The sequence below is a fragment of the Cyprinodon tularosa genome, unplaced genomic scaffold, assembly GCF_016077235.1.
Source record: "Cyprinodon tularosa strain WSP-4 unplaced genomic scaffold, ASM1607723v1 ctg618, whole genome shotgun sequence".
Classification (NCBI taxonomy): Eukaryota; Metazoa; Chordata; class Actinopteri; order Cyprinodontiformes; family Cyprinodontidae; genus Cyprinodon; species Cyprinodon tularosa.
In genome coordinates, this window is record NW_024039361.1 from 503,680 (window position 1) to 527,031 (window position 23,352).

The window sequence follows — 23,352 nt, forward strand, 5'->3', positions numbered from 1 at the left end:
CTTGTTCAAGTCAATAATTCGCTTTTTCAGATCCACACTGAGTTCCTTTGACTTTCCCATTGTAGCTTTTGTAGCTGAGTCTAATCACTGGGTCAAATGAGCCCTATTTAAATGGGCTCATGAGAAGTCAACAGCTGTAGTCAATCAGAATCACTTAGAAGAAGTGAAGAGGCCATGACATGAAGCTAATTTGATTGACACAACTCGCTACATCACCAAAGTTGACAAATTTTGTTGCTATGTGTATATTTTTGACCCAGCAGATTTGGTGACATTTTCAGCAGACCCATAATAAATTTATGAAAGAACCAAATTTTATGACTGTTTTTTGTGACAAACATGTATGTGTTCCGATCACTCTATCACAGAAAAATAAGAGTTGTAGAACTTATTGAAGACTAAAGACAGCCATAACATTATGAATTTTTACAAGTGTATGTACACTTTTGACCACAACTGTATGTACCTAAAGCTTTTAAGGTAGCTGGAATTAAACCTCTGCTTAAGAAACCGTCTCTTTACCCAGATGACTTGGTCAATTATAGACCTATATCCAATCTTCCTTTCTGATCTAAAATCCTTGAGAAAGTAGTTGCCAAACAAGTGTGCGATCACTTCCACCATAATGAACTTTCTGAAGAGTTTCAGTCTGGCTTTAGAGCTCATCATAGCACTGAAACAGCTCTGGTGAAAGTCACTAATGATTTTCTCATGGCCTGAGAATCGGAGCTCTAGAACTGAACTGACCAGATTTCCTGATTTTGCTGAAGATGGTGAATCAAAGAGATTCTGGAAAGATTTCCTGGTTTCTCTCCCTGAATTATTCAGCAGGTGTTTAAATGTTGAGCAGATGACGCGCAGAGCTTTGCGGCGGTGGATGAGCCGCTCCTCTGCCTTAATCTCCGCAGAGCTTTGAGCTTAAAGCCCTGGAAGCAGAGCGCCATGTCTGCAGCTCCGCCGCGGACTGATCCTCCATCAGAGCCGCTTCCTCACATTCATCAGGAGATTTTTGAGCGCAAACCTTCCTCTGTGAGAAGTAAGGCACATAAATACGTGAGCGGCAGCTTTTACGCACGGCGCGTCTCCATCATGACGTCGCGAATGAGCTCCAGATTGTAGAGGAGGAGGAGGAGGAGGGGAGCTCTGCTCTGCTCTGCTCGTCGTTTCCGTGGATGGTTTGTGTATCTGTTTGTGTCTCTAAGTGTGTGTCTGTGCGTGGATTTTTCCCTCTTCTCTTTGCAATACTTGGAAATATCCGAACCCAGGGATTGGCGTGTTCACGCGCCCACATTTACCGCAAAGCCATAATAACAGCCATGCAAGGCGCCGCGAGGATGCTGCTCTCTGCCCATTAATCCGACTCACTGGGTTTATCTCTGCTGGGAGGACTGGTCTGGACTGGAAACACCGAACCAACAGTAAGTTCTCCAGCCTCAGCTCTCACTCACACTCAGAGCTCAGAGGAGCGACCCACTGCGGATGATCCGGACAGATGTCATTTTGAATGCAGGAGGCAGCGTGCCGGACGGACCCAGTCGGTCCTGGTTTTGGACGAGCGGGATGCTCTGGGTCAGGCTCCCCAGCAGGGGGTGGTGGGAGGGAGTGCTGGGCCTTCCTCTGCAGGCCGGAACTACCGGCAGCCTCACTCTGACCCTCACGTCTCCGCGGTTCACGCTCAGCCACGCACGAAATGCAGCATTTTGGGGTCTCTGCGTGTGAGCGCTGTCCGCGGTGCTGAAAACGGAGCCGCATCAGCAACTCCTGTAGCCTACGGGGGTTGGGTGGGGGGTGGGGGGGGGGGGGGGGGGGGGGGGGGGGGGGGGGGGTCATCCCTGCTCAGATGGGAATAGATCAGAATCTTCACATGTAGTCATCCTCAGAATGCAACCAGATAAAAAGATGAAGCATCCTAGTCTTCCTCCCTGCAGTCCTGCTTCATGGTTCTACACCTCTATCCGGTTCACTAACCACAGTCCTCTGATCCAACTGCTCCTCACCAGCAGCCTGGATCACTTTAAACCCTTTATTCCTTTACGTCCCTCTTTCTCTGGCACCAAGAATTAGACGTAAAACGCCTTAATCTCAGAATCAACCAAGTTCTGTTGCTCACTAACCCTAAACGCATCGTTCACTAGAACTAAACCCTGATATTCACCAGAGCTTAACCCTGTTATTAACCAGGACTAAACCCTGTTATTCACCAGGACTAAACCCTGTTATTTACCAGGACTAAACCCTGTTATTCACCAGAGCTTAACCCTGTTATTCACCAGAACTACACCCTGTTATTCACCAGAAGTACACCCTGTTATTCACCAGGACTAAACCCTGTTATTTACCAGGACTAAACCCTGTTATTTACCAGGACTAAACCCTGTTATTCACCAGGACTAAACCCTGTTATTCACCAGAACTACACCCTGTTATTCACCAGAGCTTAACCCTGTTATTCACCAGAAGTACACCCTGTTATTCACCAGAAGTACACCCTGTTATTAACCAGGACTAAACCCTGTTATTCACCAGGACTAAACCCTGTTATTTACCAGAACTACACCCTGTTATTCACCAGAACTACACCCTGTTATTCACCAGAGCTTAACCCTGTTATTCACCAGAAGTACACCCTGTTATTCACCAGAAGTACACCCTGTTATTAACCAGGACTAAACCCTGTTATTCACCAGGACTAAACCCTGTTATTTACCAGGACTAAACCCTGTTATTCACCAGAGCTTAACCCTGTTATTCACCAGAACTACACCCTGTTATTCACCAGGACTAAACCCTGTTATTCACCAAACTACACCCTGTTATTCACCAGAACTACACCCTGTTATTCACCAGAGCTTAACCCTGTTATTCACCAAACTACACCCTGTTATTCACCAGAACTACACCCTGTTATTCACCAGAACTACACCCTGTTATTCACCAGAACTACACCCTGTTATTCACCAGGACTAAACCCTGTTATTTACTATAACCAAACCCTGTTATTCACCAAGACTAGACCTTGTTATTCACCAGAACTAAAGCCCGTTTTTCAATAGAATTGAACCCTGTTGTTTACCAGAATTTAACCCTGTTGTTCACCAGAATTAAACCGTGTTGTTCACTAGAGCTAAACCCTGATATTCACCAGAGCTAAACCCTGTTATTCGCCAGAACTACACCCTGTTATTCACCAGAACTACACCCTGTTATTCACCAGGATTAACCCTGTTATTTACTATAACCAAACCCTGTTGTTCAACAGAACTACACCCTGTTATTCACCAGAAGTACACCCTGTTATTCACCAGGACTAAACCCTGTTATTTACCAGGACTAAACCCTGTTATTTACCAGGACTAAACCCTGTTATTCACCAGGACTAAACCCTGTTATTTACCAGAACTACACCCTGTTATTCACCAGAACTACACCCTGTTATTCACCAGAGCTTAACCCTGTTATTCACCAGAAGTACACCCTGTTATTCACCAGAAGTACACCCTGTTATTAACCAGGACTAAACCCTGTTATTCACCAGGACTAAACCCTGTTATTTACCAGAACTACACCCTGTTATTCACCAGAACTACACCCTGTTATTCACCAGAGCTTAACCCTGTTATTCACCAGAAGTACACCCTGTTATTCACCAGAAGTACACCCTGTTATTAACCAGGACTAAACCCTGTTATTCACCAGGACTAAACCCTGTTATTTACCAGGACTAAACCCTGTTATTCACCAGGACTAAACCCTGTTATTTACCAGAACTACACCCTGTTATTCACCAGAACTACACCCTGTTATTCACCAGAGCTTAACCCTGTTATTCACCAGAAGTACACCCTGTTATTCACCAGAAGTACACCCTGTTATTAACCAGGACTAAACCCTGTTATTCACCAGGACTAAACCCTGTTATTTACCAGAACTACACCCTGTTATTCACCAGAACTACACCCTGTTATTCACCAGAGCTTAACCCTGTTATTCACCAGAAGTACACCCTGTTATTCACCAGAAGTACACCCTGTTATTAACCAGGACTAAACCCTGTTATTCACCAGGACTAAACCCTGTTATTTACCAGGACTAAACCCTGTTATTCACCAGAGCTTAACCCTGTTATTCACCAGAACTACACCCTGTTATTCACCAGGACTAAACCCTGTTATTCACCAAACTACACCCTGTTATTCACCAGAACTACACCCTGTTATTCACCAGAGCTTAACCCTGTTATTCACCAAACTACACCCTGTTATTCACCAGAACTACACCCTGTTATTCACCAGAACTACACCCTGTTATTCACCAGAACTACACCCTGTTATTCACCAGGACTAAACCCTGTTATTTACTATAACCAAACCCTGTTATTCACCAAGACTAGACCTTGTTATTCACCAGAACTAAAGCCCGTTTTTCAATAGAATTGAACCCTGTTGTTTACCAGAATTTAACCCTGTTGTTCACCAGAATTAAACCGTGTTGTTCACTAGAGCTAAACCCTGATATTCACCAGAGCTAAACCCTGTTATTCGCCAGAACTACACCCTGTTATTCACCAGAACTACACCCTGTTATTCACCAGGATTAACCCTGTTATTTACTATAACCAAACCCTGTTGTTCAACAGAACTAAACCCCGTTCAAAAGAACTAAACCCCGTTTTTCAATAGAACTAAACCCTGTTGTTCACCAGAATTTAACCCTGTTGTTCACCAGAATTAAACCCTGTTGTTCACTAGAACTAAACCCTGTTGTTCACCAGAATAAACCCTGATGTTCACTAGAACTAAACGACTTATTCACTAGAACTAAGCCTTGCATTTCACTAGAACTAAACCCCTTTTTTCAGCAGAACTAAAGCCCTTTAATCACTAAACCCGGTTGTTCACTAGAACTAAACTGTATTGTTCACCAGAACTAAACCCTGTTGTTCACTAGAACTAAACCCTGTTATTCATCAGAACTGAACCACTTGTTCACCAGAACTAAACCCTTTTTTCACATAACTAAACCCTGTTTTTCACTAGAACTAAACCCTGTTTTTCACTAGAACTAAACCCTGTATTTCACTAGAACTAAACCCTGTATTTCACTAGAACTAAACCCTGTTTTTCACTAGAACTAAACCCTGTTTTTCACTGGAACTTAACCCCGTGTTTCACTGGAACTAAACCCCGTGTTACACTGGAACTAAACCCCGTGTTTCACTGGAACTAAACCCCTTGTTTCACTAGAACTAAACCCTGTTGTTCACCAGAATTAAACCCCGTTGTTCACCAGAATTAAACCCTGTTGTTCACTAGAACTAAACCCTGTTGTCCACCAGAATAAACCCTGTTTTCCCTAGAACCAAACTGTTCACCAGAACTAAACCCCGTTGTCCACCAGAATTAAACCCTGTTGTTCACTAGAACTAAACCCTGTTGTCCACCAGAATAAACCCTGTTTTCCCTAGAACCAAACTGTGTTCACCAGAACTAAACCCCGTTGTTCACCAGAATTAAACCCTGTTGTTCACTAGAACTAAACCCTGTTGTCCACCAGAATAAACCGTGTTTTCCCTAGAACCAAACTGTGTTCACCAGAACTAAACCCCGTTGTTCACCAGAACTAAACCCCGTTGTTCACCAGAACTAAACCCCGTTGTTCACCAGAACTAAACCCCGTTGTTCACCAGAATTGAACCCCGTTGTTCACCAGAATTAAACCCTGTGGTTCACCAGAACTAAACCCTATTATTCACAAGGACTAAATCTACTTATTCACCAGAAATAACCTGTTATTCACGAGAACTAAACCCTGTTATTCACCTCAACAAAACCCTGATGTTCACTAGAGCTAAACCCCGATATTCACTAGAGCTAAACCCCGATATTCACTAGAACTAAACCCCGATATCTCACTAGAAGTAAACCTACTTATTCACCAGAAATAACCTGTTATTTACTAGACCTAAACCCTTTATTTTAAAAGAACTAAATCATTTTATTCAGTAGAACTAAATCCTGTTATTCACGAGAACTAAACCCTGTTATTCACGAGAACTAAACCCTGTTATTCACTAGAACTAAACCCCAATATTCACTAGAACTAAACCCCGATATCTCACTAGAACTAAACCTACTTATTCACCAGAAATAACCTGTTATTTACTAGACCTAAACCCTTTATTTTAAAAGAACTAAATCATTTTATTCAATAGAACTAAATCCTGTTATTCACGAGAACTAAACCCTGTTATTCACGAGAACTAAACCCTGTTATTCACGAGAACTAAACCCTGTTATTCACGAGAACTAAACCCTGTTATTCACTAGAACTAAACCCCGATATTCACTAGAACTAAACCCCGATATTCACTAGAGCTAAACCCCGATATTCACTAGAACTAAACCCCGATATTCACTAGAACTAAACCCCGATATTCACTAGAACTAAACCCCGATATTCACTAGAGCTAAACCCCGATATTCACTAGAACTAAACCCCGATATTCACTAGAACTAAACCCCGATATTCACTAGAACTAAACCCCGATATTCACTAGAACTAAAACTACTTATTCACTAGAACTAAACCTACTTATTCACCAGAAATAACCTGTTATTCACTAGACCTAAACCCTTTATTTCAACAGAACAAAATCCTTTTATTCAGTAGAACTAAACCCTCTTTTTCACTAGAAATAAACCCTATTATTCACAATAACTAAACCTATTTATTCACCAGAAATAACCTGTTATTAATGACAACTAAACCCTGATGTTCACTGAAACTAAACCCCGATATTCACTAGAACTAAACCCCGATATTCACTAGAACTAAACCCCGATATTCACTAGAACTAAACCCCGATATTCACTAGAACTAAACCCTGATATTCACTAGAACTAAACCCCGATATTCACTAGAACTAAAACTACTTATTCACTAGAACTAAACCTACTTATTCACCAGAAATAACCTGTTATTCACTAGACCTAAACCCTTTATTTCAACAGAACAAAATCCTTTTATTCAGTAGAACTAAACCCTCTTTTTGCACTAGAAATAAACCCTATTATTCACAATAACTAAACCTATTTATTCACCAGAAATAACCTGTTATTAATGACAACTAAACCCTGATGTTCACTGAAACTAAACCCCGATATTCACTAGAACTAAACCCTGTTATTCACAAGAACTAAACCTACTTATTCACCAGAGCTAAACCCCGTTGTTCACTAGAACTAAATCCTTTTTTTTTAACAGAACTGAACCCTGTTATTCACTGGACCTAAACCCGGTTTTTTCACCAGAACTAAACCCTTTTGTGCTTTAGAACTATCATGAGGTCATTTAATTGTTTTCAGACCAGAGAGTAACTGTTCTGGTCATTAGTTCACATGTTTGAATGAAATGCTGGTTTATTCTTGAAACATTTTAACTCATAAAACACACAAGTCAGTGCTCCATTTCCAATACTGGTCACCAGTGTTTCTCTCATAGTGCTGGTCATACTACTAGTACTAGTACTAGTTATAGGCTGACCTTTATTGCCTCTAGGCTGAGCTCTAGCTCAGATGATCCGCTCTATATGAACCACTTTAGGAGTGATGGGATGAAACGAGCAGTGTTGGTGTGATCAGGCAGTTACCGTAGCACCTGACAGTCAGTTGACGGATTTCAGAAATGTTTTTGAACCACGTTAAACACGCCGTACAGCGTCCGACCGTTATCCGCCCAAATGTTACTTTAAACCTGTTAAGATGTGATTAAATTGGATTCCAGCAGCTTCCTGTCGGGTTGGTCTTTGACGTCAAACTGAAGTGAGCTGCAGCTAAATAATGAAGAACCATCCCTTAGAGACGTCCTAGGATGTTACTCGCTGTGATCTGCTAAATTCCCTCTTAGAAAACCTCCTTCCTGTTTTCTTCCTCAGATGCTAATTTTTCCAGGGAATCTTAAAACTAAACCTGTTTAAGTGAAGGTTGATCTCTGCAGCCTGGCTGGTCTCAAGTTTTCCTCGTGTTTAATCTGATGTTTTCCCAGGAAGGAGCTCTTAGCTTCGGGCCAATAAAGTCCTGAAGATGAACCTGATGGGAAATTAGATTTGTAAGTAGAAATCTGGACAAATATTCCTGGAGATGCAGGAATATGTTCCTGCAAACTGGAAGGAATTTTGAAGCAAAAACTTGATGCTTGTAAATAAAGAAGTCTGCATATGTGAGCTGTTCCAATGAGAACCTCATGTCCTGTTTGTCTTTCCTCCTTCCAGTCCTTTACTATTTTTAAACTCTTCCTCTCTCTGTCTTCCAGATCCAGAAATGGCGCGGATATTGTTCCTGATTATCCTCTGCTCTCTCCCAACACTCGTCGTGCCCATCCATAATTCATCAGCAGGAGGTAATGGGAGCGTGTTTGTGGTGAGGCGTTTGCAGAGAGTCTTTCTGTGCTTCCGTAATAACGGACAGGGGGGGGGGATCTAGTTTGAGCAGCGAGTTTAAGCTGAAACCAGAACCACTCGCCTTCCTGTCATGTTTCTACTGTACCTGAGGGCAGAACTCTCACTGCGTGCTTCATGTCCCCATCCAGGCTGTGCCATCATCCGGCCTCCGAGGGATGGAGGGATCCGCTACAGAGGCCTGACACAAGAACAGGTAGAGAACCAACGCCGCTGTTTTCTGTTAGCGGAGACTGGGACAAACTGGAAGCTCTGGTGGCAAACTGCTCCTCCATCAGAACCCTCAGTGTGGACCTTCTTTGGGCCCCAATGAGTTCTTCTGGTCCAGAAGTTTTGTCTGATAACTGAGGCCTAAACCTACAGGTTCTGCTCTTATACAGAAGTTCTGCTTCAGTCAAACACTGAGATTCAAAAACCATAAATCTGTGCTGTCAGGTCAACATAACCAGAGGTGGTTCTTCATCTGCAGTTCTACGTGGTCCAGTTCTATATGATCCGGGTCTGTCTGGTCCAGGTCTTTGTGGTTCACTTCTATCTGGTCCAGTTCTGTGTGGTCTAGTTCTGTTTGGTCTGGTTCTATCTGGTCCAGATCTGTCTAGTCCAGTTCTGTGTGGTCCAGTTCTGTTTGGTCTGGTTCTATCTGGTCCAGTTCTGTTTGGTCTGGTTCTATCTGGTCCAGATCTGTCTAGTCCAGTTCTGTGTGGTCTAGTTCTGTTTGGTCTGGTTCTATCTGGTCCAGGTCTGTCTGGTCCAGATCTGTCTGGTCCGGTTCTGTCTGGTCCAGTTCTGTTTGGTCTGGTTCTATCTGGTCCAGTTCTGTTTGGTCTGGTTCTATCTGGTCCAGATCTGTCTAGTCCAGTTCTGTCTGGTCTAATTCTGTTTGGTCTGGTTCTATCTGGTCCAGGTCTGTCTGGTCCAGATCTGTCTGGTCCGGTTCTGTCTGGTCCAGTTCTGTTTGGTCTGGTTCTATCTGGTCCAGTTCTGTTTGGTCTGGTTTATCTGGTCCAGATCTGTCTGGTCCGGTTCTGTCTGGTCCAGTTCTGTTTGGTCTGGTTCTATCTGGTCCAGTTCTGTTTGGTCTGGTTCTATCTGGTCCAGATCTGTCTGGTCCGGTTCTGTCTGGTCCAGTTCTGTTTGGTCTGGTTCTATCTGGTCCAGTTCTGTTTGGTCTGGTTCTATCTGGTCCAGATCTGTCTAGTCCAGTTCTGTCTGGTCTAATTCTGTTTGGTCTGGTTCTATCTGGTCCAGGTCTGTCTGGTCCAGATCTGTCTGGTCCGGTTCTGTCTGGTCCAGTTCTGTTTGGTCTGGTTCTATCTGGTCCAGTTCTGTTTGGTCTGGTTTATCTGGTCCAGATCTGTCTGGTCCGGTTCTGTCTGGTCCAGTTCTGTTTGGTCTGGTTCTATCTGGTCCAGTTCTGTTTGGTCTGGTTCTATCTGGTCCAGATCTGTCTGGTCCGGTTCTGTCTGGTCCAGTTCTGTTTGGTCTGGTTCTATCTGGTCCAGGTCTGTGTGGTCCGGTTCTGTTCGTCTCCTGCCAGGTTCTCCTGGTTCTGACCGTCCACCAGTTCTCCAGTTTCATTCCTACTTTCTGATGTTTCTGTCTGATCTGTTGGCAGCAGCTCAGCTTCACCTACCGGAGTAAAACACAGACTGAGGCGTTTCCTGCTCTGTTTCTCAGGAACCTCTACTTCTCAGTGAATCCAGATGTTTAGTAGAACCGGTTTAGACTGGTTTGAACTTATGATGAGCAGTTCTGACAGAGCTTTCACTGCGAGTCAGAACCTGGAAAAAGTCCACCAACTGGTGGAGAAGAACCCTTATTGGGACCTGTTCTCTGTGGTGGATCCAAGTCCTTCATGCAGTCCTCAGGTCTCAGGTTGACTGTAGATGGACCAGGACGAGTCCTTCATGGCGTCCTCAGGTCCCAGACCGCCTGTGGATGGATTAGGACGAGTCCTTCATGGCGCCCTCAGGTCCCAGACCGCCTGTAGATGGACCAGGACGAGTCCTTCATGGTGTCCTCAGGTCCCAGACCGCCTGTGGATGGACCAGGACGAGTCCTTCATGGCGTCCTCAGGTCCCAGACCGCCTGTAGATGGACCAGGACGAGTCCTTCATGGTGTCCTCAGGTATCAGACCGCCTGTAGATGGTTCAGGACGAGTCCTTCATGGTGTCTGAGGATTTAGGGGGAACTTTTAGAGATCCGCTGTTGGAGACGGAGCGTCTTCCCTCCAGTGCAGGCCCTGAATAGGATCCTAGTCACAAACAGTCAGGTGTTCAGCTCTTAATCCGATGGTTTTAAACCTTCTGTAGCTCAGATGAACTTCAGGTTCTGGTACCGTACGCTACACTGAGGCTGAGGGTTTAGATGCAGAACATTTCCAAGCAGACCTTCTGTCTCAGCTATCTGGACCTTTACTGCATCTGATCTCTGACTGCTTTTCCTCCTCAGATCCGCAGCGTGCAGATCCTGCCGGTGGACTATGAGATCGAGTACATCTGCAGAGGGAACCGGGTCATCGTGGGGCCAAAGGTCCGGAAGTGTTTGCCCAATGGCACGTGGACGGACATGACGCAGCCCAGCAGATGCTGTGAGTCTCCTTTTTCTGGTTCTGGTTCAGACAGGTCCTATTAGTTTACAGCAGAACCAACGAGTCAATCTTTAAATTCTGTAACTTTTGGGGACTCCGCTTCTCCAGCCTCGTCTTCAGTTTTAACTGTTCTGACCTGGGCTCTGATCTAGAACCTGGGCTCTGATCCAGAACCTGGGCTCTGATCCTGAACCTGAGCTCTGATCCAGAACCTGGGCTCTGATCCAGAACCTGGGCTCTGATCCTGAACCTGGGCTCTGATCCAGAACCTGGGCTCTGATCTAGAACCTGGGCTCTGATCCAGAACCTGGGCTCTGATCCAGAACCTGGGCTCTGATCCTGAACCTGAGCTCTGATCCAGAACCTGGGCTCTGATCCAGAACCTGGGCTCTGATCCTGAACCTGAGCTCTGATCCAGAACCTGGGCTCTGATCTAGAACCTGGGCTCTGATCCAGAACCTGGGCTCTGATCCTGAACCTGAGCTCTGATCCAGAACCTGGGCTCTGATCCAGAACCTGGGCTCTGATCCAGAACCTGGGCTCTGATCCTGAACCTGGGCTCTGATCCTGAACCTGGGCTCTGATCCTGAACCTGGGCTCTGATCCTGAACCTGGCCTCTGATCCTGAACCTGGGCTCTGATCCAGAACCTGGGCTCTGATCCAGAACCTGGGCTCTGATCCAGAACCTGGGCTCTGATCCTGAACCTGGGCTCTGATCCTGAACCTGGCCTCTGATCCTGAACCTGGGCTCTGATCCTGAACCTGGGCTCTGATCCAGAACCTAGGCTCTGATCCAGAACCTGGGCTCTGATCCAGAACCTGGGCTCTGATCCAGAACCTGGGCTCTGATCCTGAACCTGGGCTCTGATCCTGAACCTGGGCTCTGATCTAGAACCTAGGCTCTGATCCAGAACCTGGGCTCTGATCCAGAACCTGGGCTCTGATCCAGAACCTGGGCTCTGATCTAGAACCTGGGCTCTGATCCAGAACCTGGGCTCCGATCCAAAACCTGGGCTCCGATCCAGAACCTGGGCTCCGATCCAGAACCTGGGCTCTGATCGTGAACCTGGGCTCTGATCGTGAACCTGGGCTCTGATCGTGAACCTGGGCTCTGATCCTGAACCTGGGCTCTGATCCTGAACCTGGCCTCTGATCCTAAACCTGGGCTCTGATCCTGAACCTGGGCTCTGATCCAGAACCTAGGCTCTGATCCAGAACCTGGGCTCTGATCCAGAACCTGGGCTCTGATCCAGAACCTGGGCTCTGATCCTGAACCTGGGCTCTGATCCTGAACCTGGGCTCTGATCCAGAACCTAGGCTCTGATCCAGAACCCGGGCTCTGATCCAGAACCTGGGCTCTGATCCAGAACCTGGGCTCTGATCTAGAACCTGGGCTCTGATCCAGAACCTGGGCTCCGATCCAAAACCTGGGCTCCGATCCAGAACCTGGGCTCCGATCCAGAACCTGGGCTCCGATCCAGAACTTGGGCTCTGATCCTGAACCTGGGCTCTGATCCAGAACCTGGGCTCTGATCGTGAACCTGGGCTCTGATCCTGAACCTGGGCTCTGATCGTAAACCTGGGCTCCGATCCAAAACCTGGGCTCCGATCCAAAACCTGGGCTCCGATCCAGAACCTGGGCTCCGATCCAGAACCTGGGCTCCGATCCTGAACCTGGGCTCCGATCCTGAACCTGGGCTCTGATCCTGAACCTGGGCTCTGATCCAGAACCTGGGCTCTGATCCAGAACCTGGGCTCTGATCGTGAACCTGGGCTCTGATCCAGAACCTGGGCTCTGATCCAGAACCTGGGCTCTGATCCAGAACCTGGGCTCTGATCGTGAACCTGGGCTCTGATCCAGAACCTGGGCTCTGATCCAGAACCTGGGCTCTGATCCAGAACCTGGGCTCTGATCCAGAACCTGGGCTCTGATCGTGAACCTGGGCTCTGATCCTGAACCTGGGCTCTGATCCTGAACCTGGGCTCTGATCCAGAACCTGGGCTCTGATCCAGAACCTGGGCTCTGATCCTGAACCTGGGCTCTGATCCTGAACCTGGCCTCTGATCCTGAACCTGGGCTCTGATCCTGAACCTGGGCTCTGATCCAGAACCTGGGCTCTGATCCAGAACCTGGGCTCTGATCCAGAACCTGGGCTCTGATCGTGAACCTGGGCTCTGATCGTGAACCTGGGCTCTGATCGTGAACCTGGGCTCTGATCCAGAACCTGGGCTCTGATCCAGAACCTGGGCTCTGATCCAGAACCTGGGCTCTGATCGTGAACCTGGGCTCTGATCGTGAACCTGGGCTCTGATCCAGAACCTGGGCTCTGATCCAGAACCTGGGCTCTGATCCAGAACCTGGGCTCTGATCCTGAACCTGGGCTCTGATCCAGAACCTGGGCTCTGATCCAGAACCTGGGCTCTGATCGTGAACCTGGGCTCTGATCCAGAACCTGGGCTCTGATCCAGAACCTGGGCTCTGATCCAGAACCTGGGCTCTGATCGTGAACCTGGGCTCTGATCCAGAACCTGGGCTCTGATCCTGAACCTGGGCTCTGATCCTGAACCTGGGCTCTGATCCTGAACCTGGGCTCTGATCCAGAACCTGGGCTCTGATCGTGAACCTGGGCTCTGATCCAGAACCTGGGCTCTGATCGTGAACCTGGGCTCTGATCCTGAACCTGGGCTCTGATCCTGAACCTGGGCTCTGATCCTGAACCTGGGCTCCGATCCTGAACCTGGGCTCTGATCCAGAACCTGGGCTCTGATCGTGAACCTGGGCTCTGATCCAGAACCTGGGCTCTGATCCAGAACCTGGGCTCTGATCGTGAACCTGGGCTCTGATCCTGAACCTGGGCTCTGATCCTGAACCTGGGCTCTGATCCAGAACCTGGGCTCTGATCCAGAACCTGGGCTCTGATCCAGAACCTGGGCTCTGATCGTGAACCTGGGCTCTGATCGTGAACCTGGGCTCTGATCGTGAACCTGGGCTCTGATCGTGAACCTGGGCTCTGATCCAGAACCTGGGCTCTGATCCAGAACCTGGGCTCTGATCCAGAACCTGGGCTCTGATCGTGAACCTGGGCTCTGATCGTGAACCTGGGCTCTGATCCAGAACCTGGGCTCTGATCCAGAACCTGGGCTCTGATCCAGAACCTGGGCTCTGATCCTGAACCTGGGCTCTGATCCAGAACCTGGGCTCTGATCCAGAACCTGGGCTCTGATCGTGAACCTGGGCTCTGATCCAGAACCTGGGCTCTGATCCAGAACCTGGGCTCTGATCCAGAACCTGGGCTCTGATCGTGAACCTGGGCTCTGATCCAGAACCTGGGCTCTGATCCTGAACCTGGGCTCTGATCCTGAACCTGGGCTCTGATCCAGAACCTGGGCTCTGATCGTGAACCTGGGCTCTGATCCAGAACCTGGGCTCTGATCGTGAACCTGGGCTCTGATCCTGAACCTGGGCTCTGATCCTGAACCTGGGCTCTGATCCTGAACCTGGGCTCTGATCCTGAACCTGGGCTCCGATCCTGAACCTGGGCTCTGATCCAGAACCTGGGCTCTGATCCAGAACCTGGGCTCTGATCCAGAACCTGGGCTCCGATCCAGAACCTGGGCTCCGATCCAGAACATGGGCTCTGATCCAGGTTCTGGTCTCATCTCTCGGGGGGAACAGCCGATCAGAGTTGATCAGACTGGCGTCTCAGTCAGAAACATCTTCTGCTCTGATGGTCTCTAAAACAGATTGTTTCTCCATGACTGAACCAGAAAATGATAAGATGGACTTTATTGATCTCAGTGGAGAAATTCACAGGTCACCTCGGCTCAAAAGTCAAAAAGGTGCATGGGGTTTATATGGAGTGTCCACACACACACACACACACACACACACACACATATATATATATATATATGTCAATTCAATTCAGTTTATTTATTTATAGCGCCAAATTCACAACACATGTCATCTCAGGTCACTTTCCAGTTCAACCAGATCATCCAGTCAGATTGATACAAAGTTTTCTATCTAAGGAAAACCAGCTGATTGCATTGACTGATATATATATATAGCTGAAGTCTCTTTTTAACAGGTAAACAGTAATTATTCTCCATAGCAACAGTTATTGTGGTTGTAGCGTCTCATTGTAGAGTCTGGGTGCAGCAGGATGAATGACCTGCAGTAGCTCCTTTTTCCAACCAGGCTGTAAAAGTCTCTGACTAAAGGAGCTGCTCAGCTCCTCTCCAGTCTGCTGCAGAGGGTGGAAGGTGGCGTCCATGATGGATGGAAGCTTGGACAGCTCCCTCCTCTCAGCCAGACCCAGGTGGTTCTTCTCAGGCCAGTCCACTAAGTTCATGATGACCGATCGAGCTCCTTTCCCTCAGAATCACAGCCTAAAACGGCCGAGTTATCGGAGAACTTCAGGAGATGACAGCTGTCCGTGTTGGAGGTGAAGTCTGAGGTGTAAAGGTGAAGAGGAATGGAGACGGAACTGCAGACTGCGCCCTCTGACTGACCGCCGTGCAGCAGCGCGTACTGAGGGCGGTCAGTGAGGTAGTTGATGGTCCAGCCAGCAAGATGTCTGTCCTCTCCAGCGTCCTCCAGCGTCCCCCTCAGCAGCTCTGCTCTGATGGTGCTGAAAGCACTGGAAAAGTCAAAGAACATCCTCTCACTGCGCTCCCAGTGGAGTCCAGGGTGGGGCTCACCGCGGTGCGCAGGTGAGCTAGGATGAGGCGCTCCGTGATCTTTGTCAGGTGGGAGGTCAGGGTGACTGGTCTGAGTTCATGTTCTGCTCCTAGAGAGAAGATCTTCACCAGTTTCTTTGTCCTTCAGGGAGGATTGAAGATAGAAAATGTTTTCTGGCTCATTGTGAAGATGGAGCCATTTCTCTGGCTGATTAATCATCTCAGTGATTTTAAATATCAGCTTCTGGTTCTGATTCGGTCCATTTTGGGCCATCAGGCTGCAGAGCTGCAGGTTCTGCTGGTGAGTGAAGTGCAGTCAGCTTATTGACGCAAATGTGACGCTTCTCCAGGTGGACAGTTCCTCCAGGGAAGCACCTGGCAGCATCATCAGACTGTTGGGGCTGTTAGAAGCGGAGCAGGTGCGCCGCATGGAGCCGCAGCAGATCTTCATCCAGAAATAGCTGAAGCTGCAGAGCTGCATCACAGACAGAGAGAGAGAAGGAGAGTCGCTGAGCAGCAGCCTGAGGCCTGGAGATGAAGGTCCAGCTTCTCTCATTAAAACTGAGACCCTGGAACTCTGGATTCACAGAGAAACAACATAAGAAACGCAGGAATTTATTCAGTCACACACAGAAAGCTGTTCTGGATTCACGTTTCTAAAAGTCTCCCCCAGCAAAAAAAGAGAAACACCTCAGGGTACGGGGGGTTCTGACCCGGTTTCAGTCCCTTCCTGTGCGCCTTCGCTTCCACTATCCTTTGATTGTCTGTTTGGTTCTGACCCGCTGCTGATGCCTGAGGAGGTTTCATTCTGTCTAAGGTGAGGAGGCTGCAGGTGGAGGGCAGACCCACTAGATGCTGATCCTGGTCTAACCCCACTGAACTTCCTGCTGAGGTTCTGGACCAGATGAGGAGGATTCATGGAGGACGAAGCCGTCGTTCTAAACCAGGAGATCTAATCAGAGGCCGGTCCAGTTTTTAGATCCTCAGGTTTCGGTTCCGTTTCCATGGTTGGTTGTTCAGGTTTGCTGAAAGGCGGAGCTTCTGGCCGTAGATCCTGTTGGACCGTATTTCTGGTTCCTTCCGTCTCCAGCAGAGGAAGTTTGGCTCGTTTTAAAAGATGGTTTCTGTTTTCTGCTGCTTATGTAAGATCGCCGTCTGCAGCGCTGCTCAGCTCTGAGGACGGACGCAGCGTCCTTCCTCCCTCATCTTCCTCAGAGTTACAGAAACGCTCCCAGCAGACCTGGGAAGGGTCGGCACCGTCCCTCCCACAGCCCAGATCAGGTCTCCATGGTAACCAAACCACGTGTTGGACCTTTAGTAGCTCAGCCGTCCTCTACAGCCAAGTATTCAAGCAGACGTCAGCTGGTGAACCGCCCGTCCATCCGGAAGATGTTGCTATGGAGACGGTAAATATTAGCGGCCCAGTTGGGCTGCTGGTCCTGCAGCTGGAGGTCATCCATCCACCGTTCTTCAGACGAGAACGTGCCGATCTGGTTGTCCACCTGCTTCTCTGTGGGGGAGTTCAGGTCTGGAGAGCTTCCTGAGCAGGACCACCATCAGGTTACTGCTCGTCCAACCGGGGAACCAGAACCAGGAAGGGTGTGAAAGGTCAACCATGTGGTTCCTGGTGGTTCTCCTGGAGAACCGTCCTCCTCCTCCAATCAGCCTCTATGGCTGAGAAATGATCCCCCTTTGAAGCTCCATTTCTAACTGCCCTCCTTCTCCTTCTAGTGCTGCTGTGCGCGCGGGTTTGGACCTCCCTGGAGAACGGCAGAGTGACGGCAAGGCCCCCCGGGCCCCCAGTGGAGGGGACGGTTCTGCATTACAGCTGCAACGCCGGCTTCATCCTGGAGGGGAGGAACAGCAGCCACTGCACCAAGCTGGGCAAATGGGACGCCCCCAAACCCACCTGCCTGTGTGAGTGTCTGCAGGGGTCAGAAAGTGGGCGGAGTCAGGGAACAGGGCTTCTTTCAGGCTAAAATTCCAAAATAAGAAAAAAAATAAAAACAATCCACTGGATTTTATTTTCTAGTCTGAAGACGTTTCGCTTCCCATCCAGGAAGCTTTTTCATTCAAAATGTCAGCTGGATGTTTGAGGCTTAAATCAAGAATGTAGGAAAATAAAAAACTGGGATGGTTTAATAAACGGTCAGTTATATAAATAATCTGTTTCATTATGACTTTAACTTTTTTTAATGAAGAGAAATAAAACAAGAACTAAAACAGAAACGTTAAAATCTCTGCTGCATCGATAGAAGACAACAAAAGAAAATCAGTTCTAACCATAAATATATAATTCATAAAAAATGATTCTGTTCTAAACACTGAAAGAAATCTGATATAAAAAAACTTAATACATCTAAATAAATAAATAAATAAATAATCATCGTTCTGGTATTTAAAGTATTTTGAATTCAGTTCATTATTTTGATTTGCTTTCTAGAGGCTAAATGGTTTAAAACAACATTTTTTATAGAAATCATTTTAAAACAGAAGATTTTCTTTAAATCTTTAATTCTCTAATTTTTGGGCAAGAAGTAAATTTTGAAGAGAAGAGCAGCGGGCGGGGCCATCGGATGGTTACACACACCTGCTCTCCTATTGCTAGGCAACCAATGATCCGACCAATCGGAGCGTGATCCTCTGAGGGGTTGGTGGCTGTTTGGCAGGTAGAGGAGGAGGAGGAGGAGGAGGAGGACTTCCTGTTTGGCTGCAGGAGGTGAATGAAGGGATGATGAGGACGCCGGGTCCTTCAATCACAAACAGAAGCCTTGGCAGCCGCAGCAGATGGCGGTCTGGGACGCTTTGTTCCGCTTACTGCAAATAAATCAGGACTTATGGGCAGAAAGAAGGAGACGTTGGCATGGCAACCAGAGAAGTTGCTATGGAAATGCTGGTATTACAAAGAGGATGAAATGAACAAGAAGTTCTGCACAAATGTTTAGATTTTTCAAAAGCGTCACTGATTTATTTCAGCTGCAGAATCAGAAAAATAAAACCAGATTTATTCCTCGTTCCTGATTCTAAATGAATCTGTTTTTTCTCAGTTTGCAGATCAGTTATATAAATAATGAGCTCCTGTCAGCAGAGCTGCTCACGTTTAGTGATGCGCTGCTGCCACCTAGTGGACATGAAGCAGATGCATCCAATCCAACTTTATTTATAAACTGTTTAAAATAAGGACCAAAGGTCTGTACAGTGAAACATCATTAAAAACAAACATACAAGTATAAAGACAACTATAAAATCTATAATATAATAAAACTAATATAAAATAATGTATCACAGACTAAAAGCAATATCTCACACAGTTTAGAAAGTCAAGGCAAGTTTCTAAGAGCGATTTAAAATCAGACAAAGAAGTAGAGAATTTAATCTGCAATGGAAGGTGTTCCACAGAGAAACAGCAGCTGATCTGAGCCGAGTGAACGGGAGGGGGCATGAAGGTAGAGCAACTCAGATAAAATGGAGCAAGAGACTTAATAACTAATAAATAATAATAACTAACTAATAAAAGATATTTAAATGAATCCTAAACTGTACAGGCAGTCAGTGTAATGAGGCTAAAATTGCGGTAATGTGGTCATATTTCCGAGTGCCGGTAAAGACGTGCTGCAGCGTTTTTCACTCTCTGCAGTCGATGTGTCTGGAGCAAAGATGGAGGCACTAAGCCCTGCAGCATTAACATCTATTTTTTTTTTTTTTATAATTATATCTATTGGTTTTTAACGTTTTGACAAACAAGCAAATACAATACAAAACAAGAACAAGAGAAAAATCCAGCTGTTAGAGTTACATACCTATATACGAGCAGATGCGTACACACACACACATATACATACCGACCAAAGAGAAAAGAAAGGAAGAAAAAAAAGGACAGCAATGGAAGACAAATGGTCCGAACCAGAACATCTCAGATGTTTACAATTCGGACATCCTCAAATTATAAATCCTCTCCGAAGAAGAACCGAGGTTTCAAATCCTACATAAGAAATAAAAGGTTCCCAAACTTTATAGAAGTTATTTTCTTTATCGTGCAGTTTGCTCGTCAAATAGTCCAAAGATATATACACTATATTGCCAAAAGTATTTGCTCACCCATCCAAATTATTGGAATCAGGTGTTCCAATCACTTCCATGGCCACAGGTGTATAAATTCAAGCACCTAGGCATGCAGACTGTTTTTACAAACATTTGTGAAAGAATGGGTCGCTCTCAGGAGCTCAGTGAATTCCAGCGTGGAACTGTGATAGGATGCCACCTGTGCAACAAATCCAGTCGTGAAATTTCCTCGCTCCTAAATATTCCACAGTCAACTGTCAGCTGTATTATAAGAAAATGGAAGTGTTTGGGAACGACAGCAACTCAGCCACGAAGTGGTAGGCCACGTAAACTGACGGAGCGGGGTCAGCGGATGCTGACGCGCATAGTGCGAAGAGGTCGCCAACTTTCTGCAGAGTCAATCACTACAGACCTCCAAACTTCATGTGGCCTTCAGATTAGCTATAGAACAGTGCGCAGAGAGCTTCATGGAATGGGTTTCCATGGTCGAGCAGCTGCATCCAAGCCATACATCACCAAGTGCAATGCAAAGCGTCGGATGCGGTGGTGTAAAGCACGCCGCCACTGGACTCTAGAGCAGTGGAGACGCGTTCTCTGGAGTGACGAATCGCGCTTCTCCATCTGGCAATCTGATGGACGGGTCTGGGTTTGGCGGTTGCCAGGAGAACGGTACTTGTCTGACTGCATTGTGCCAAGTGTAAAGTTTGGTGGAGGGGGGATTATGGTGTGGGGTTGTTTTTCAGGAGCTGGGCTTGGCCCCTTAGTTCCAGTGAAAGGAACTCTGAATGCTTCAGCATACCAAGACATTTTGGACAATTCCATGCTCCCAACTTTGTGGGAACAGTTTGGAGCTGGCCCCTTCCTCTTCCAACATGACTGTGCACCAGTGCACAAAGCAAGGTCCATAAAGACATGGATGACAGAGTCTGGTGTGGATGAACTTGACTGGCCTGCACAGAGTCCTGACCTCAACCCGATAGAACACCTTTGGGATGAATTAGAGCGGAGACTGAGAGCCAGGCCTTCTCGTCCAACATCAGTGTGCAACCTCACAAATGCGCTTCTGGAAGAATGGTCAAAAATTCCCATAAACACACTCCTAAACCTTGTGGACAGCCTTCCCAGAAGAGTTGAAGCTGTTCTAGCTGCAAAGGGTGGACCGACGTCATATTGAACCCTATGGATTAGGAACGGGATGTCACTTAAGCTCATATGTGAGTCAAGGCAGGTGAGCAAATACTTTTGGCAATATAGTGTAGTCCAGTACTATATTTAGCCATTGGGATTTACTTGGTGCTTTGTCAGAAATCCAATTCAGTACCACACATTTTCTTGCACAAAAAGTAAGCATTCTGTAGAGTTGATGCTGATGTTTACCAGTAATACCGGTGTCGGTTAAACCAAGTAGTAAATACAATGGGTTGAATTGTGTGCAAACAGAGAAAATCTTATCTAATTCACATTTTATTATTTGCCAAAAATGTTGAATTTCCCTGCAGGACCAGTAACAATGTGTGAGACTACCAATATCCACTCTACATTTCAGACACAGTGGTGAGAGGCTTGTTTTGAATTTACTTCGCTGAGAAGGAGAAATGTAAAATTTTAAATTGTATGGCCTTAACCCGATTGCAAATACTTAGAGACTTTGAATTCTTCCAGGCCTCATCCCATCCCTCCTGATCTATTGCCCACTGCAATTCCTTTTCCCAAACTTCTTTTAGGTGAAATGTATTTGGTAAGGGGTGCTTTCAGGGGCGGATCTAGAAAAATATTTATGGGGTGGCGAGAGGGGGGCAGGAATTTTTGAGGGGTGGCAACATATGGCATATGTTTACACTGAATTTAATCAAAGTTATCACAGTTTGGTGAGAATAGTATGTACAGTAAGTGTTTCATGTGAAGCAGTTCATATTAGTAAAACATCGTACAATGTGATCTAATAGGAGATAGAAGAATGATAACACTACTTCTAGAGGGGCATTATGACAGGAAAGGTATTAAGGTAAGACACAGGTGCTGAGTCGCAGATGTATGAGATTGACTGTCAGAGAGGCAGCTTTGCAGCATTTGCACAAGAAGAAACTATAGAAAGAAAAAGTTTCCCATCAGAGATCTATGGACTGAGCTGGACTAAAGTGAGCAGAACTACACAGTAGAAATAAATGGGTCAAGGCACCCGAACAAGGTACCAGACATCTATGTAATGTTTACTCTGAACACACATTTACCCCATTTGTTCCTCAGTAACTTGACATACAGCAGTTAAGGCAACATGAAAGGGACATTTCATGCATGTAGATCTGCTGTAGATAGAGCTGCTCTATCAACAAATCAACATAAAGGCAGGTACTGGATGTTACATCAAAATCTCCACTAATCTGAAAAGAAGCAACACGAAAATACATTTTGCTTCCAGTCTGAAAAAGAACAAAACATTTAGTGAGTAGGTTCATACGGGTCATTTCTTGATAGTTTCATACTATATATGCAAAAAAAGAAACATCAACACTGCTTCATATTTAGCAGGATTCACACCAGTATCACATTTTTAACTTTTAACACTTTTGGTTTTATTAAAGGAAATATCAGATTTTCTCAGGTGCCAAAACAAAATGTAACAGCTCTGTAAAGGTTCACCAGAGAGCAGAACATAAAGTTAACATGACTATAACAGCTGAATGCAGTGATTTCCATGTTGCTCAGCAAAATGCTTCACAACTTTATTTAGATCCAATGCCTTTGTGCGTTTTGATTTGAGTGCAACCAAACTTGATCGTCTCTTTTCTGTCATAGTTGACCGCAAATATGTCTTTATGAGGCTGAGACGTCAGGCCTAACTAACATCATAGTTAGAGAAATAACGTTCTGCAACCTGATTTTTATCATCTGTAAATCAGCATTGCAGCTATGCTAGCAACATGGTGCTTTCATTATGATTTCATTTCTCGATAGATAGTTAATCAGTTTCTACCTGTTTCATCCTGTGTCTCCTCTCCCCATCACCCCTGGCTCCCTCGCTTTGCCTCATTCGGTTTTCAAAACTAATCAGTCTCAGTCGCTCTTGCGTCATCTCGTGCTGCATTCACTGCAGTCCGACATTAGAAATTAGCGGTCGTAATTCTCAAATTATCCATAATAATAATAATTTATAAGCCTCGCCACCCCTACAGCCAACTGGGGTGGCAAGGCTGTCATTTAGGGTGGCAATTGCCACCCTATGCCACCCCAGTAGATCCGCCCTGGAGGAAAAAAGCTGTTTTTCAAGCATCAACATCTATTAATAAACCCTTTTTTCTTCCCTTTCTATTTGCTCCCCCAAGATGACAGAAACTACACAGGTAAGACTCCCTTCTTATCATCTTAAAGCTCTTCTTTCTGTTTTATTTTCACTAAAAATGATCAATTTCTCCGTTTCTAAAGAAAAGAGGAAATGGATGTGTGTGATTGGCTGACAGTAAATGGAAGATAGGAGCAGCGATCACCTCAGGGTGTCGGTTCGGGACGCTGCAGGCCCAAATAGCATGCAACGTATAATCAGCAGGGATTAGTAATACTGC

At 46.2% G+C, this 23,352-nt stretch overlaps 1 protein-coding gene across 2 annotated transcripts; it reads left to right on the forward strand.

Annotated features, from left to right (window-relative positions):
- Positions 1 to 892: 892 nt before the first annotated feature.
- gabbr1a (gamma-aminobutyric acid (GABA) B receptor, 1a) lies at positions 893 to 23,264 on the forward strand. 2 transcript variants are annotated; one of them, XM_038307654.1, is made up of 6 exons: positions 893 to 1,418; positions 8,311 to 8,397; positions 8,587 to 8,651; positions 10,908 to 11,046; positions 17,462 to 17,647; positions 23,116 to 23,264. In XM_038307654.1, the coding sequence occupies exons 2-6, from the start codon at positions 8,319 to 8,321 to the stop codon at positions 23,157 to 23,159; spliced, it is 513 nt and encodes a 170-aa protein (XP_038163582.1). In that variant the 5' UTR covers positions 893 to 1,418; positions 8,311 to 8,318; the 3' UTR covers positions 23,160 to 23,264. The 2 variants fall into 2 exon arrangements, with proteins under 2 accessions (XP_038163582.1, XP_038163583.1); XM_038307655.1 differs by lacking the exon at positions 23,116 to 23,264 and adding an exon at positions 21,292 to 21,338 and having other exon boundaries at positions 894 to 1,418.
- The last annotated feature ends 88 nt before the right edge of the window (positions 23,265 to 23,352 follow it).